Source organism: Linepithema humile, chromosome 5 (assembly GCF_040581485.1).
Source record: "Linepithema humile isolate Giens D197 chromosome 5, Lhum_UNIL_v1.0, whole genome shotgun sequence".
Classification (NCBI taxonomy): domain Eukaryota; kingdom Metazoa; phylum Arthropoda; class Insecta; order Hymenoptera; family Formicidae; genus Linepithema; species Linepithema humile.
This window is the reverse complement of record NC_090132.1, coordinates 8,291,230-8,308,511: the sequence shown is the minus strand read 5'-3', so window position 1 is coordinate 8,308,511 and position 17,282 is coordinate 8,291,230. Positions and strand designations below refer to the sequence as shown.

Here is a 17,282-nt window from a genome sequence, read left to right as displayed (position 1 = left end):
TTCTGGAATAATTTGAACGCACCATATACCGTTAAATAATTATTTCTATCTATCGATAAACAATCGATAATTATATCGGTTTGGATTTTATCTTGTTTTTAGCGACTATTGTAGTATACAATATTCTTGTCTCGCGTTACGGAGTCTATCAGTCTTCATATGGCGGAACCTATAATCGATGAGACCGTACATCTCATGAAACATTCGAAATAGTAAAAGATCGGAATTTTTTTGTATAGTTATGGCAATCTTTCTAACTGCAATTGCATAAACAATATATTTGTATCTTGATTGTTTTATACATATATAAAAAAGTATGATTCAATATCGAGATAAAGTAAATGTAATGAATATTAGTCAATTTAGTGTAAAATTTAAGGAAACAGATATTCTTCGTAATATTAAAGGATAAAACCAGTAACAGATTTTTCAAAATGATAACTTTAAATTCAATGGATAATAAGATGATAGAGCGAGAAATTTGCTTGTTTATACATTTTACGTTGTTGGATGAAAATACGGTATCTAAAAGGTATATGAAACTAATGACACTTTCCTGAAATGCGACAGGAAGTCAGGAACTCTTCGGCGCATACACATACGAGGACGAGATTTCGTGGCTCATTAATTAAACGTTTGCGTGATCAAAAAACATAATCTTTTACACGATCGCGAATTAGAATCTAAATTGAGCAGGAACAAAGCGTCGAATCGAAATGTGAATACACGAAAACACGTTTTTGCATCCTTTTTTGAACATCGTATCGTACCTACATGTAATCCGATAAAAATGATTGGATATGCGAGAGTACAACATCAGCGTAGGATTCTCGTAATCTCTACAAATCCGTGTTACTTCGTAGAGATACTCAAGGAAGTATATGTGTTAGAGTAATGGTACATACAAATACCTACACAACTATCTAGTACATTATAAAAAATATTTATTGTATAATCAATTAAACAAACAGAAAGATCCACTTTGCGGTATATATAACATGTATCAATAAATATTACTGGACTAAACAATATTACGGTCTGAAAATTACTCGTTCGTTGACAAGCATTACTTCTTGTTTATATTAATATTTCATTTTCCGTTTCCTTTTTTTTTTTTGTTCTACTTATCTGGTAGCGTTTTGCGGATAGCCTAGTTAGAAAGATCGGACTTATGTACATTGCCGCCGCTCTCTCGCGTATCGTGGACAATAATAAATAAAAATTTGAATTGCGCGTCTCCCGTGGTGTACGCTAAATGGCGGATACGGTTTTTCTTTATTTTAGACGAAAAAAATCCAATTCAAATTCACGACCGCCACCCTCCACTCGCTCTGCGACCGACATGCCCGTTTCACTTAATACTATTTCATTATTTTACGAATTAGACTTTAGGTGTTACAACACACTTATCGAATACGGACTATCTTAGTGACATACTTCGTACGTACACACTGCTGCATGTAGCTTTTAATTCTACTTTTGCATACACTCACGGTACTTGGTTTAAAATGTACGTATATCTGTAATTTTATGCGCATATATACGAGTAAAGATAAAATATATATTTTGCATTTCGTTCCTTCCAGTTAATACTATGAATTTCCCTTCTCGCGTTATATATATATTTATATATATATAATATATACTTTTAAAATCTAAGTAATAGTTTACTATCCAATAGATACAAAATTTTATTTTTTTTTCTTTAATTGTATTCGCATTCACGGCGATCGCTCACGACGACTACTTTTACAGCACCGAGATCCGTCGTACTTTTAAACGTATATTATTTTATTGCACTATTCGACTTTCTCAATATTACAACCGAGTCGGATTTTCATAGTCAATCTTCAACTTGACAGACCGGTACTGTATCTCGAATTTAAACTTTAAGCGCATATACTACAATTTCGATATGATTAAAATAAAGTAAATCTCATTCAAAACTTATTTTCCTTTCCTCTCTATCCATCTTGAAATAAAATCTCTTATCGAACCGACATCTCAATTTCGAGTATGTAAAATTTTCTGAAGCGTATGAAAATTCTTTTAGAATACTGGTCACAGTATCATGATCTAAAAGTGAAAAATATCTACATCTCAGGAATCGCATATTCTACATTTCAAATGTTATTATGCATTATTATATCCCACATAGATCTCGTTCGTTAATTGATGTACTAAAATTCACATGTAATTTGGTTAGAACAAAATGCATAAAAAAATTTATTTTATGCAAAATTGCACCGCACAAAAAATACGAACAAAAACATAAATTTGGACACAACTAATAGTAAGAAATCTCATAAACGAATAATTTTGATACTCAAATGTAGATTTTATTTCATTACAAAAACCAATAAAATAAAATAAAATGCAACAAGAAAGATTACTTTTATGAGACCATGATTGTAGCTAGATCACGCAGGCGTTTTAAACATGCGCGGCAGCGAGCGATCGCCGCGGATTTTCTGCTTCATACGGTTCATTGCTCCTCCAGGACAAAAGGTTTTACATAAATAAATCTCCCGAGAAGGAAAAACTGGTCGTTCTCATACTCGATTGATGCGCGAACGCGAGCTGGACCAAGTATTACGTATATCAGTTTACACGTTTCCATTGTTTCCTTCGCCCTTTTCTCCATGGGTTTTTTTTTTAATGCAAAAATGGTAAGACGCCGATTTTTGCAGCGAGACTTAGAAGACGGGCTGTTCGTAACTAGCACGCAATTATTAATATTGTTTATTACGTATATCGTTACTTGTCGTGTGTATACAAGATATACACTAAATAATTATGTCGAATCTAAGTTTACAACACAGCACAGATTCGCCGCGGCGGAGTATATCGGCTCGCCTAGCTACAACGTGGCGAGGCTTTCCTGGATCTCCCGATACGGCGTAATCAAATCAATTCATCGAACCAGATCGAGACGATCAGGTTGACGAGTGCTCTGATACCGCTTGCCACACTTAACGCGCTTGTCGCGATATAAATAACAAATTAGACTTACTCATCACGTATACCTTGCACGTGTTATCATAAATACTTTATTGTGTAAAAATTTAATAAAAATATTTTCATCGTCATATCGTTATACGATATGTGAAAAAAATTTATAAAAGGGGTAATACATTATTCAGTTAAGATAACTAAAATAAGCATAATTACAAATGCTCGTTGGATTTATCAAATCAATAAGGAAGAAACGAAGGCAAATAAGTCAACGCTAGATAAAAATGCGTTAGAGTGCATGAGATTATAAAAAAAAATATTTACAAACGTTTCGACTCGTTATCATTAGTGATAAATATGTAAAGATTCAAAATAAAACGTGCTTTAAATCATTATGTCGTGTATAAAAAAGATCTCAGAAAAACATATAACTGTTTGGAATGATAATATACACTCATACGATAAGATATACATATATTTTGCAAGAGAAAAAATTTCTCTTGGTTAATTTAGATCCAAGTCGCCATTAAGGTGCCAAGCGGTTTCATGCCGAAAGCATACTATTCCAAAAATACGCTATGTATTACAACACTTGGTAACTTGGCGTCATGTCGCGCGGAGCAAGAGTAAATTTTCAATCATTACTAATGCAAATAAACTTTTATCTCTTGAGTTATTTTTTAAAAAAATATTTACAAGAGAAAGAAGAATTGCAACGAATACATTTAGTACAATTACTACATTTGCTTTCAAAGGAATTCTAAAGGTAATAATTTATTCGAGATCACATTACGTGTCCGGCATCGTAAAAGACATCGTAGATTACACACTACAGCTTAATATCAAACAGTTATTTTCTAAAAATAGTTTTAAACCGTTTTAAGTATAAACTGAACATGTCCGGCCACGTTGAGAAATAATATATTATTTAAATTAAATATAGCATTTTTAAATTCTCAAAAAAATGCTAAATATTTTAACAATTAAATATATTTTTCCCAGTGGACACTTTTTTTAGAAAAGAACTGCTTATGTATATTATGTATATTATATTCGTCATTTTGAGCAATGTGCATTATAGGAACGAATTTTTCCAATTATCGATCAATGAAAGCACAATTTTGTGCGATCGCGTAAAACAAAGAGCGCGTGAAAATTTTATTCCTCATAATTTTCATATCCCTCAAAACTTATCCCATTTATCGAAAAAATGCGGACACGACAATTCAACGAAGAAAGTCTAACGTTAACCGATAATTGCGTATCATTATAGTAATCTTTATAAGACTGACCTTGCGATGCCGCTGATGAAGAAATGCCAAGTCGATTTGACTCTGCTCCGCCGAAGAGCGCTGCTTTCTTTCTTTCTTTTTTTGTTTCGAATTCACTTTATCATTCAACACTAATCCGTCCTCTATCCACTGTCATTCTGTCGCCTTTGCTTCGTACAACATTCCAAACTTTGCCGTGAACATTACATTTATACTTCGAATTCACTGATTTCCAATGGAATTGGTTTTGCACTCACTTGTTATCACTGTTACTGGAACTAGACGCGAAACTTCGTGACTTTCCTCTTCTCCCCGACGCCGCTTTCCTTCCGTCCACCTGCCGTGTCCCGCCGATACTCAAGCCATTTCTCCGATTTTATCAAAACACGCTCGAAGATCACACTTGGCACGAATCGTTAAATATCCTCGTTGGAGCCACCGCGGTGCTAAAGAAAGGTCTATCTAAAAAAAAAATCCTCTAAAAACACTAAACCGCTTATCTATCGCTAAATACAGACGCGACGGACATCTTTTCGTACTTCTATTCTACCAAATTCGTCCTACAGCTCTACTTGTTTACGATGTAAGAGAATAAATAATAAAATGCTCTCCTAAGATTTCAACGCGAATTTTCTTCTCTATCACGCTCACAATCGCGCATCACATTCTTCCGGTAAGCTTAACTCTTTATACCTATCACTCTATATACCGCCATTTTTACGCGCTCTATTTGCATTACTAGCAGTCACTCGCTTTCACGATTTCACATTAAACTACGGTACATCTCCATTCGCATATATATATATGTATATATATATATATATGTATATATATATGTGTGTATATATATATGTTCATAGGCTTTAGTACAATTACATTCGATTAAACGTAATGGAGGTTAACGCGGTTCTGATTAGCATGTGATCCAGTTTTGTTTATACGTTTTCTTTTCTTCTTTATTAATAATCTTGATCCACATTATTCATGCGCAAATCCTCTGCTGACTAACTGCTTCGTTTTGTTTCGTTCTCCGCTTCCATCTTCACCTTATCATAGCTCTCTTTCCGTTATCGTCTGTTCGTCGTCAAGCGCTCTTATGGGTCTTTCTACAACTTCCTCGGCTTCATCTTTATCTGCTTCGTTTTTGGTACAAGCAACATGATTAACACGATAAAATAAGCGTCATTGCTTAGAGGGATCATTTGGAGGTCATCGATGGGGATTGGAGTTTGGGTAGGGGAGGAGGTAGTGCTGGAAACAAGGTATTAACGACCCTGAGAGAGATGGAAAGAAAGTTCCACTCCTCGGAGCTCTCAACCCTGCGGCGACGTCTGCGGCGAGATTTCAGTGTCGCCATCGCCCGAGCCTGGCTCACCCTTCGTCTTGTTCTCCTTCTTCCACTTCATCCGTCTGTTTTGAAACCAGATCTTTATCTGCCGTTCCGTGAGACATAGCGCGTGTGCGATCTCGATTCGCCGCCGCCTAGTGAGATATCGATTGAAGTGAAATTCCTTCTCCAGTTCTAACGTTTGGTATCGTGTATATGTTTGCCGGCCCCTTTTCCTCTCTGAAACAAAACAAATTGCAATCTCGAATTAATATAAATCATTGAATGCTCCAATTATTTGTTATATAATATCGATATACACGCGTAATTTATTACATGTATTAAACGTGTATTATACAAAGAGAAAAAGAGATCGAAGTAATTTTATATTATATGTATATGACATATTAGAATATGTTCTTTCGTGACATTGCGCTTGCATGAATAAAAAGCGGCATAACGGGCACGAATATTTTTTTCCTTCGAGAGTTGCGGAGGCAACCAGTTGACTAAAGTACTTAATAAATGCCACAATCTTGTGTCAACCTAGCTGGAGTTTCTGTAAACTTCAACGAAACGAAAAATACCTCCGCGATTGAAAAAAAAATCGTCGAGATCGTAAGTGCAGTTCCGCATATGATAGATACCTTAGCGATATCCGCGATACGATCTGCGGTCGGTGCGCGGTACACGAATCCCGAACAAGAATATTAATTATGGTTGCCAAGAAGAGCGAAAGAGGCCGAGGAAAAGACAGAGGGAGATACTAAGGAGACAGAGTGAGTTGACTCTGTGTGAGAAGTCTCACAAGTTTACGAGGTATAAACCTCAAAGGGTTAGCTTAGTCCGCTATACGAGTGCGAGAGAGCAAAACGAGAATGTTTCAGAATGGTATGAGGGAGGGAAAAAGGAAGAGATGGCGCAGGGATGAGAACTGGAAAGTAAGGAGGGGAGAGGTGAAGAAGAAGAAGAAGAAGACGAAGAAGAAGAAGAAGAAGAAGAAGAAGAAGAAAACTCCTTGGCGAGCATTCGAGGCAAACGCCGCCCGTCGCGCTGTCGGCCGATGAAGATGGATGGCGGTTCTGCTCCAGAGAGAGATGGAGAGGTCGCGTAGGTTCCTGAACCGTTCGACTAGACGAAGAAGAAGAGATGGGGAGGAAGAGAAAAAGCGTGCGCGTTAGAGACAGAGAGGGCAGGATGGGAGAGGATAGAGAAAGTTGGGAACATGCCCTCTCGTTCCCTCCCCTTCGGCTACGCTCTCAAATTAACAACATACCAATCTCTAGCGCTCTCTTATAAGCTTTAACGATTTAGGCAGCTTCCTCGACTCTGTTTTAAAAAGGTAGTTTACTATTTTGCCAAAAATGTAGTAAATATTATAAAAAAATGGCTGTCTTTGTTAGATAAAGAAATGCAAACGATGATAATAGATCTTGCGTTTTGTCGCAAATATTTTTATAGAAATGTGTGCCACCGGCAAAATATTATCATAGTTGACTGTCGACTGTACTATGAAAGCTGCATCGTATTAATATTCATTCGTCACACCGTTAATGAAGACCATGTTCTAGATCTAAGATCAGATCAAAGCGTCCGAGAAATGTACGAAACATGTTCAAGTGACAGCATTAAAATCCAGAAAATTGCAATGTACATTTATAAATAAAAATTATACATTTATTTATAACATACTTTGTAAAATAAAAAATACATATATATATTCGGAATAAATAAATAAATATGTAAATGGTTAAAAATAAAGTCCACTCATCGAAATTGCTTCTTAAATTTCATATTAAAAAGAATTTAAATTACACTCGGTGCTTTACAATTCGAATAAATGTAATTAAATTAAAAAAAATGTAGACAGCGCTGTAATCGCGTGCGTTATATTTTTATATTATTGACAAAAATTTAAACACATATTTTTATCCAAGAGAAACATCTGAAACACATCCACGACCAATTTCAAATAAAGATAATCCTGCGCCGACGCGGCGTAATAATCAGGTTTGTTTCGAAAGGTCACTTCGCCCATAAATCCTCTCATGCCACTAGATGTTGCAGAGCAAAGAAATGAATTATTAAACGTTGCATCGACGAGTCCGTATTATTTATGAGCTAAAACCTATAGAATTTTTAAGATCGATTTGATCGTTGAAGACTCAAAATTCGATTAGGCGTAACCGGCTGTGAAAATTAGGCAGCAGACGGCGATATTGTGAGCACGAGATTTCTCGATGCTGAGGCATGCAGGGTTAATTAAAGAGACAGCGGTAGTCTGTGTTCTCAGACGCGTGCATGAATATGATTGCATGCGTATACCGAGCGCACACATAAGCACACTTGTATAGCAATCATAGCGTCCGAAAGAGCTGCACTGATAGTGCAATCACGAGTGCATATCACTCGAGATGAAGAAGTGGCTTAATAACTTTGCAAAAAAAGTCCAAAGATGTACGGCTTTTAGATGAGTTTTAATTGCCAATTTCGCGCCGCGATTGCAGCATTTCATAAAACGTTGAATAAAACAGATTCAGTGCACAGTTTTTTTTTTCTTATAATTTTCGTATGAGAAATACGGACTATTTCAGACAAAAATCCTATTCAATGGTTCACTATGTCAATTATAATAAACAAATGTGTATTCTGTATTAAATTTTTCATTAATATAATCTCAAATGAATACCTTCCTCATAAAGTAACACAGATAAGATCCAGTTTTGAAACAGCGTTATTATATATCTCTCTCTCGCAATAATGTAATTTATTGGAGTTGATACGAGCGATATTTCCAAGATATTGCGTCACACGGGGTGACTCCTGATAATAAGAAAATCGTACCGATGGCCTAAGTTTACGCCGGACCGTCGTACCAGAGCGCTGCCACGGCTTTCGCGGACGGAGGTGACTTTAAACGCGGGGCAATAAATTAACGGCGTTGGGTTACGCAAGGATCAAATGTCCCCTGGAGTATGCCCAGGAGATTTATGGGTCTGCCTTCACTGGCGCAGCATGAAGGAACGAAACAGAACAGAACGTACACAACCGTGCGGCTTATTATAGGCTAGTTGCTCCGCATCTCCACTTCCTCTCCCAGCCCCGACTGGTCTTTCAGGCCCGCCGCAGGATACACGCAGGACTTTTCAGATTAACAGCTAGCCGGATGTTGTAACCCGCTAATAAGGTGCGGCCACCACTCGCTGCCCAATTAAGCTAAGCTTTACGTGGGCACCGTAAGGCCAGGCCTTGAAACGCTCTTCGATTAGATACCCTAGATGTACCATTAATTTTATCATTCACTCGCGGTATGCGAAGCTTGGATTATATTTACACCGCTGACAGATATCCATATTAATTGCGCGAATTGCGCTTCAAATCTCAAAATATTTTTCTCCACAATTGCTAAAATCCACAAAGTTAGTATTTAAAACTTTTACTTCTCGAAATTGTTAATTTTTTATGCCAAATATAAATAAATCATTCTTTTTGAACATCATACATTTAAATATATTTCTTAAAGTGATTTTTCTATCAGATATTCCAAAGATAAATAAATGAGAAATAAGAGACGTAAATCTTTTAAATCTGAATTTTAAAGTATGTATAAAAATTAACGTTTAGTTTTACTGCATTTAGATGCGCAATTATTTACGTAACATACCCATAATTTAAACATAAAATTAGCACAATTTAAATATTTCAGCTGAAGCGAAACTGACTGAATGCCGCAGGAATTGTCGGCAAAGAAAAAAGGCGTCAAGCCTGCTAACATTCATAGAAAGAATTTAGAAACTTCCAAAGAACCAGAGTATCTGATAGGCAGGCGGTTTTCCCTCCTCGCTTTCGCTTTCCTTTTTTTTTTTGTCTTCCGGGCAGACGAACAGACAGCCAGACAAGAAGACGGAGTCTGAAAGAGCCCCGAGGTAGAAGGTTGAGATAATGAGCAGCAAGAATGGTTCGCCGCGACATATGCATCTTTACGGATATCATTTGAAGCATTAAAATTTACTTTTTCTCGCACCTGCTTCTCTAGATACGAGCAATATGGCTGTTCCATAAAACTCAAAATTGAAACGCAACGAATAGAAGCGTTTATTTCAAACAAAAGTCGGAATTAATTGCCAGATGCTAAGAAACAAATTAATCAAATCAATATGCAATACAATTGAGATAATTTAATGCCGCAAGTCTTACATTTTAGCCGCAAATAACGGATAGAAAATTAAACCACGACCTCCATATCGTTCACAATTGCCTCCATGGCGGAGCTCCAAAAGCGAACGGTCCCAGGATTTCTGTGGATTCATTCATCATCATCACCCGTCCCTTCTACCTCCTCCTACCGCCTTTATTCCCTTCTCTCTCTCTCACACACATGCATACACATATTCTCGTGTCTTTTTTTTAGCTCCTCCTTTCCTGCCCCTTTTGAACTCCATCGCTTTTCGAATATCTCACGAAGCCGCCATCATTATGGCCACTAATCTCGTGAAGAGTTAGATTATAATAAAATGCATTTCGAATTTAGAATGTCGGTTTCTCTGACTTGTTCTATGTGGAGCAGTTTGAATTTCACATTAATGTGTCATCAGTTTTAGTACTTTTTTTATCACTAATAAAGAAGTGCATATTTAAAAAAAGAAACAAGAAATTTAAAATTTTAGAATCTATTTCAATAGATTTTCCTACTCGCTTTTCGATAACATTAAAATTTACATTTTCTCGCACCTGCTCTAAAAATCGCTGTTCCATAAAATTCAAAATTTAATGTTCCAAATTGCGTCAATTTATTTGTAATATAAAATATGTACATTTTAAATTTTATTTCAAATACGCGTGATATAAGATTGTATACGATTGTGTATGTGCAGTAACGGAAGCTTCACACGTATATAACTGTATCACGACATGCTTACTCGCCAATTGAGAATACGAAAGGGAAGGAGTAGAGATGTCATAAATCTTTTCTCACAGAGGATTGCAATTATCTCATGCATTAAAAGCATCGCTGGTATCGATGGTCGGTCTCTTTTTCTCGGGTCAACACTTGGGATTGGAATGCCTAAAGTTGGACGGCATTGCAATGCAGCGAGCATCACGATAAAAAAATTAAAACGTATGTCGAAATTTCCGAATTTCATCAGACTGACATTTAAGGCACTTTAGTTTAACCGGTTTTTCTGTATATAAAATATATATATAATTAAAAATTAATTTATTTTAACCAATATAAAGAAATATATAATCAAATTATTTTTATAAAATAATTTTAACAAATATATTCTAAACGTAACAATATTTAAACATGACAGTATTTTGACATCTTTCTTTGGCGCTAACAAAAGATCTGTACTTATTTGCATTTCGTTATTTTATAATGCAGCTTGTGTAACGCGTTTCACAAAAGATGTCAAGCAATCTTGACGATTTCACCAAATGTACTTCAATGGCAATCTGTCAGAACTATGCATAATTCATGAAAGTCTGGTTGTAGAATGTTTAGCTCAGATTGCATTTCGCAATATAGAAAACGCAGAAAGCGTATAATGATATTAGTTAAATAAATAAAACTTTATCAAACTTGTTGCAATTTTAAGAAATCAATAATATAGAAAAAATTTAAAATCTTTCCTACAAGCATATAAAAAAAATTTTAAACTGCGAATATTATCTGATTACAAGTAATATGCTTTTCAATTATTAAAAATACATTTCACGACAAATTTAAAAGATCAAATTGATGAAAATGATGAAATACAAATTTATGTAACTTTGCAACAATTCGAAAGAAACTTGGTTCAACTTTTAAATTCCGTTAAACTTTTTTCTCAATAATGCATTTGCTCCAATAAATTTTTTTTTTAATCTTCTTTTTTTAAATTAAACTACGATTCTTTTGCTAAATTATTGTAATTTAAAATGACCAGTGTATCTTTATTTTTTTAGCTGAAGATACATCTTTATTAATGTATCAAAATATTGCCGATTTCTAACAAACAAAGCTGAAAATGCATTGGTAATTTAAAATCATAATAAATAAAAATTGTAGGAAAAATTTTAAGACAGTTTTTTAAAGACAAAACTTTAAGCTTTTAAAGGGTCTTAAATAAAGTTAAACAATTTCTTTTTCAACTATGCATAATCTCAAAGTTGTTTCTTGTCATGTTTGTACTTCGTTTGCATTGGAGCGATTGCCAAAGAAATACACTAGATAGACATTTCTTAATTTTTCAATGTGCTTTTTTCAAAATTGTCTTAAAGATTTTTTAAAGTTACATAAATTTGTAATTTTTTATTTTTGCCATCAATTTAAAATAATTTAATTTTGTCGAAAAGCATATTACTAGATATATTACTTTAAAACATATTGTAATATAAGAAAGCTTTTCTACATTTTTTGTGAGGAGCAAAGTTAATTAAAATTCTTGTAACGAAATGGATATACGCACAAAATTATAGAGTTAGTAATACGAGAGAATAAGACGGAGCATTCTTAAACGTGCCGACATCTGTGAGCACATTCAGGGACTCAAACCGTTTTCTTCGTTTAACAGGCAGTAAACTACGAACCACGTGGAGCCGTGTCATAACCGTACTGTTTATCGGCCAGTCCTGAAGCAGATACTTGGGATCAGCTTCTGAACTGAACCGAAAGATGGTATGAGCAATCATAAACAAAAAGGAATGTACATGATTGTAAAAAAAGTTGCAATATTGTGTTATTTATATGGATTTTAGAATATGCAAAAATCCTAAATATAATCTCATAATTTTTGTACATTTTAAAATTCATAAAAAAATATATTGCAGGTTTTTTGTCCACAATCATATTATAAAAATGATATTATAAAATATAAATATGTGTAAAATAGCACAAGTTACACTTAAAAATAAATAAAATAATAATCATAAAAATAAAAATTTTTTTAAATATTATAAACCATCTCATAATCTATAATTTGTATTTAATAATTTTTACTTAAAAATTTATATATTTAATGTGCGATAATATCTATCTTTCAATAAAATTAGTTATTTTAATATGCTCCCACAAAATATATAGAATAAAAAATCATAATAAAAAAATATGAATTATTTTAATTACTTTGACACATACCTTCGATCATTTCTATTATTTTTAAAATATAATTTCATAAATATTGTTACATAAAAAGTACTAATCACGTCACTCGCGCTACCGAATACTTAATCTGTATTTAATCTATACTTGACGAAAGAGATGCGGAGAGAAACTGCTGCTTCTACGACAAGCAACAAGCGACTGAAGAAAAAGAAAAGTAAGGAAAATTTGGCTCCTTGCTGTTTAACCTACTAGACAAATGCTACTTCGTGGTATTGGACAATAGAAAGACACTGCTTTTCACTATTGAAAACTGCAGATCCATAAGGAATGTAGAACGAAAAAGTGAATGTAGAATCAGCAGGGTTCCGCAATTTGTTCAATCGGCTGCGTCTAAAAAGGTTTCTTTTACCTAAGTGACAGTGTAATCTTATTGTCACGTCATTAAAGCGACCATAAATCGTCCGAAAAGTGTTGACTGCCATAAGAAATGTGAGAAGATTTGTCAAACTGTTCTACTGGAAATGTATGAGAAATAACCTGCTTAAATGTTCGATAGTATATTATTTAATTCCGCACAAATTTAAATATTAGAAGCTAAATCGAGCTGCGTAATAAATCTTAAAACAATTTCAAAATAAAAAAAGTATATATAATTTCTCTATGTAACAATACGCCATTTGTTGTAATTACAATAAATACAATTAAATAGATTAAAATGAGACTACAATGAATTATTTTGCGAATAAAAATGGATATATATGGATTTTACGAGTTGAAGCGGCCGACATGTGAAAGAAGAGAACAAGAAATAACTCTTATTGTAACCCGGTGAACAAGCGGTGAAACCAGCGGACAGGCTAAAAGGTCGGCGCAATAAATAACTCTGTTCGCAGTATATCTAAAGAAATTGTGCCAATTCTGAGTCGGCTGTCGTACGAATTTGGTCTAGTTTTGTGTGGCGTTGCATAAATACAAAAGTTGGCCACCTGCTACCTGAGAAGCCTTTCTAAAAACTTTAGCTTTCTACAAGACCTTTTAGTCACGCAGTGAAATCTCGATTCTATTCTTGAAAGAAGTGTCACGTATTCCATTTAACTTAAAAAATCCCCCCAATTTTAATGGATACCCCAAAAAAGTTTCTAATAATTATAAATAATTTTTTAATAAATTCTAACATAATCGATTTAGATTGTGCAATAAAGCTAAAATTTTTTAATAAACTAAAAATTTAATACATTAAATCTACATTATAAAATATCGCCGATATCGTTACGCGTGTTTTCACACAAATCTTTCGGCAATAAAATAAAAATAAAATTCTGAAACTCACCGAACTGACTCCTCATCCACGGGTATAATGGACTTGGTAAGTTTGAAGCTGCTGCACCTTGAGGCGTGCCTTGCTGCTGTTGACTGAGCGACGATGCAACGACGCCTTGATGCTGCTGAGCTTGCGGTTGCTGTTGCGGATGCATTCCACTTTGTCCCTGCTGCGACGCACTTTGAGATGGCTGCTGCTGTTGATACATCATATGCTGCTGCTGTGCCTGCAGATGCTGATGCTGCGATTGCTGCTGCGGATGCTGCGATTGCTGCGTCTGCATGTGCGGATGCTGGCTGTGCATTTGGTGGTGCATCTGCGACTCGACGAGGGGCGGACTGTCCGGCCCGTCGAGTACGGTACCTTGATGATCGACAGCAGCCGCCTGAAGCTTGCAACTGGCATAGACAATGGGGGTGGACGGATGTCCATTGGGGGTAGGTGTGTGCCCCATGTGGCCCATACCGGTGCTACTCGGTGACGTCGATCTGTAACCGGCCATGCCGTCCATACTTCCGTGTTCTTGATGCTGATAATAAGCCGTGTTGCGCATGTCGATCCGGTTGTACGGGGGAAACCTCGGATAAGGCATGTCCTGCTGACCTCCCGCGGTACCATAGTGGTGGGCGGACACTCCTTGACGTAACAAACTCGGGTCGCAGGGTTCACTGGCTTGCTGAGACTGCTGCTGAACCGACTGTGCCTGCTGAGGTACCTGTACGGCCGCACCGTAGTGCTGCTGATGCTGATGCGGGTGTTCCACCCCGCCATTTCGCAGGTCCGGGATGTACGAATTCGCGAAGTACGAACTCATGCTACTGTCCCACCTGTCCCACCTGCTAATGCCACTTCTCTAACGTTGCTAACTGACTTTCCTTTGGTTATCTCCGGCTGATCTATGAATCTCTTCCTCAGTTCTCTTTTTTTTTTTTTTTTTCTTCGTAAACTTACTTTGTTTTGTACTCTTCGTGCGGACACACTAGCACACGTCTTTACATAGATACAGATTTATCACTCCGGGATTGCATTTCTTTCACGAATATCTCTTTTTTCTCACTCGATTCTTCTCATCTCACGCACTCTTGGACAGCACAAGCACACGTATATTATATCAAATTACCATCATCGTGGATCACATGTACATCATTTGACTTTTTATCACACTGGATTCACTACCGTGGTTAAAATTATAAACTGGAGCACTGCAGAACCTTTAATTAGCAAGTGGAGAGAGGGGAGAGTATACTGCGTATACGAGGTGGTGGCGGAAGATCAGAGTCCTTCGTCTTCCCCGGTGTGACACCTTCGTTCAAAGCGCCAAGCCACTCCAGACCCGTTTCGTTCCTCTGTCCACCCTACAATCGAAGTTACGCCGCACCTGTAACACAAAAAAGAACAACTTATTACATACGGAACATATATGTAAGAAAAATAGATAAAATATTAAAGACGTAGATAAAATATATTAAATAATAAAATGGCGTTCGTAAAATGGTTCGTATTGCTTTGAATTTTGCGATATATTGTTAGCTAAAATTAAAAAAAATGCATGCTACAAATATTAGTGATATTATAATATAAATCATTTTATTGTTAGAAAAAATTAACCAAATTACGATTAATACGTTACGTAGCATCTTGAAGAATCTAAGATATTTAAATATATAGCGTCGCGCAACTAGAGGCACACTTTGCATGATCTGTGTCAAGCGGACTGAATGAACTGAGCAGAGTTTAGCTCTGAATGACAGAAGGCGAGTTGCACATGTGCTCGTCACGGTGACGGCCATCGCACAGACGCCAAACTTATTACAGCGTTCTGTGTGGGCGGGCTAAGCGATCGTTAAATTTGGAAAAATTTCCATCCATTAGGCAGCATGGCTACTTCTCCCTCCAAGACCTGCCTATCACATTAATCTCTTTTTCGGAAGCTTTGTGATGGTTCCGGTGTGAAATTAGTAGAGCTAATATAAATTACTCATGTTTAACTTGAAGTATGCATGTCAATTTAATTATAAGTACAAAAAAGATACGTATAAAATAAAATAAAATTGATATAACAATCGATTCAAGTTTAGCTTCTCAAAATAAATTTAATATAATTATTTAAACAATTTAAATCAATTTTTCACGCTTTGCAAAAATCAGTATAAAATTAATATTCTAAATAACATAAAAATCTTTTTTTTTAATTTGAGATAATATTATTTAAAAGGAATATGCGATTATTGTCATCAGAACAATCATGCTATAGTTTCTTATCGACTGAAACGCAAAAGACTTTCCTTTATCCCTTATTCCCTTGCTGATTCGAGATCGGAACCTTCTATACCGATATTTGATGATCTCAAAGTCGCATGACTTTTTGAAGTAAAAATTAATTTTTCTGTTTTAATTTTTAATTTTTAATTTTAAAATTCTTTTTAAAATAGACATTAAAAATTTTAATTAAAAAGAGTTTCCAAAACATTACATATTCGTTTAATGTGTAAACTATATTAACTTAAGTGTGATAGACTTTATAAAATGTTAAGAAATATCATAATTAACGAAAGAAAGTCATTAAAATCGAGATTCAATGATGCATTTGCTTTTTGCGAATAAATTGCAAAAAATTTATGTCGCCGCAGAAAATAACCAAAAATATGCATGGAGATATACATGTAGTATTGTTGCGAGCGGTATGACAGTGTGGGTGGTGCTAGACACGGGGTTAGAAACGGGCTCAAATGTGCATCGGGCAACATAGCAGCGTGAAGGGTGCGAGAGAGGGTGAGAGGAGCGGCCCTTGGGAGTTTGCTGTACATGAGAACGGGTCGGACGCGGGACGATCGCGATTAACATTCCGGCCGCTAGCTTGCTGTTCGCGCGGCGCTTTCATTAATTCCAGCGTATTGATTCCACGGATTGATGAATGGCCGCCGATAGCGATTCCACGCGCTCGCTGGCCCCCTCCGCCCCCATCACCCCCGCCTCGTCCCTCGCGTATAAATTCAACCTCTCGCAGGATTTGAACTCAATTCCCGCCCCGTAAATTCCCCTTTATGTATCCTCCTCTGAAGCGCAAGTATCTGAATACTATTGATGCGGACAGCGTACTTTTCGCAGCTTTGCACCCCTCCCCCCCTCCTCGCTGGCAGCCCTTTAATTTAATAGTAGAGAAATGTGCAGAATCAGTTACATTCTTCATACTATTCTTCAACTTTTAGTGAAATATATAAACATTTGAAAATAAGAATAATACGAAGAAAGAAGGTAATGCTACAGAGGAGTCGCTTTTCTTGCTAAATGCAACATATTACTTGACCCAAATTCCAAGAT

At 35.8% G+C, this 17,282-nt stretch overlaps 1 protein-coding gene across 4 annotated transcripts in view; it reads right to left on the bottom strand.

Moving 5' to 3' along the window:
* Positions 1-927: 927 nt before the first annotated feature.
* Antp (Antennapedia) overlaps positions 928-17,282 on the bottom strand; it is a 98,152-nt gene continuing 81,797 nt past the window's right edge. For all 4 annotated transcript variants that reach the window (XM_012371056.2, XM_012371073.2, XM_012371064.2 and 1 more), the window contains exons 2-3: positions 13,971-15,339; positions 928-5,793 (exon numbers count right to left, since the gene is read on the bottom strand). In XM_012371056.2, coding sequence (XP_012226479.1) covers positions 5,540-5,793; positions 13,971-14,775 — 1,059 coding nt within the window. In that variant the 5' untranslated portion in view covers positions 14,776-15,339 and the 3' untranslated portion in view covers positions 928-5,539. The remainder of the gene's footprint in view (positions 5,794-13,970; positions 15,340-17,282) is intronic.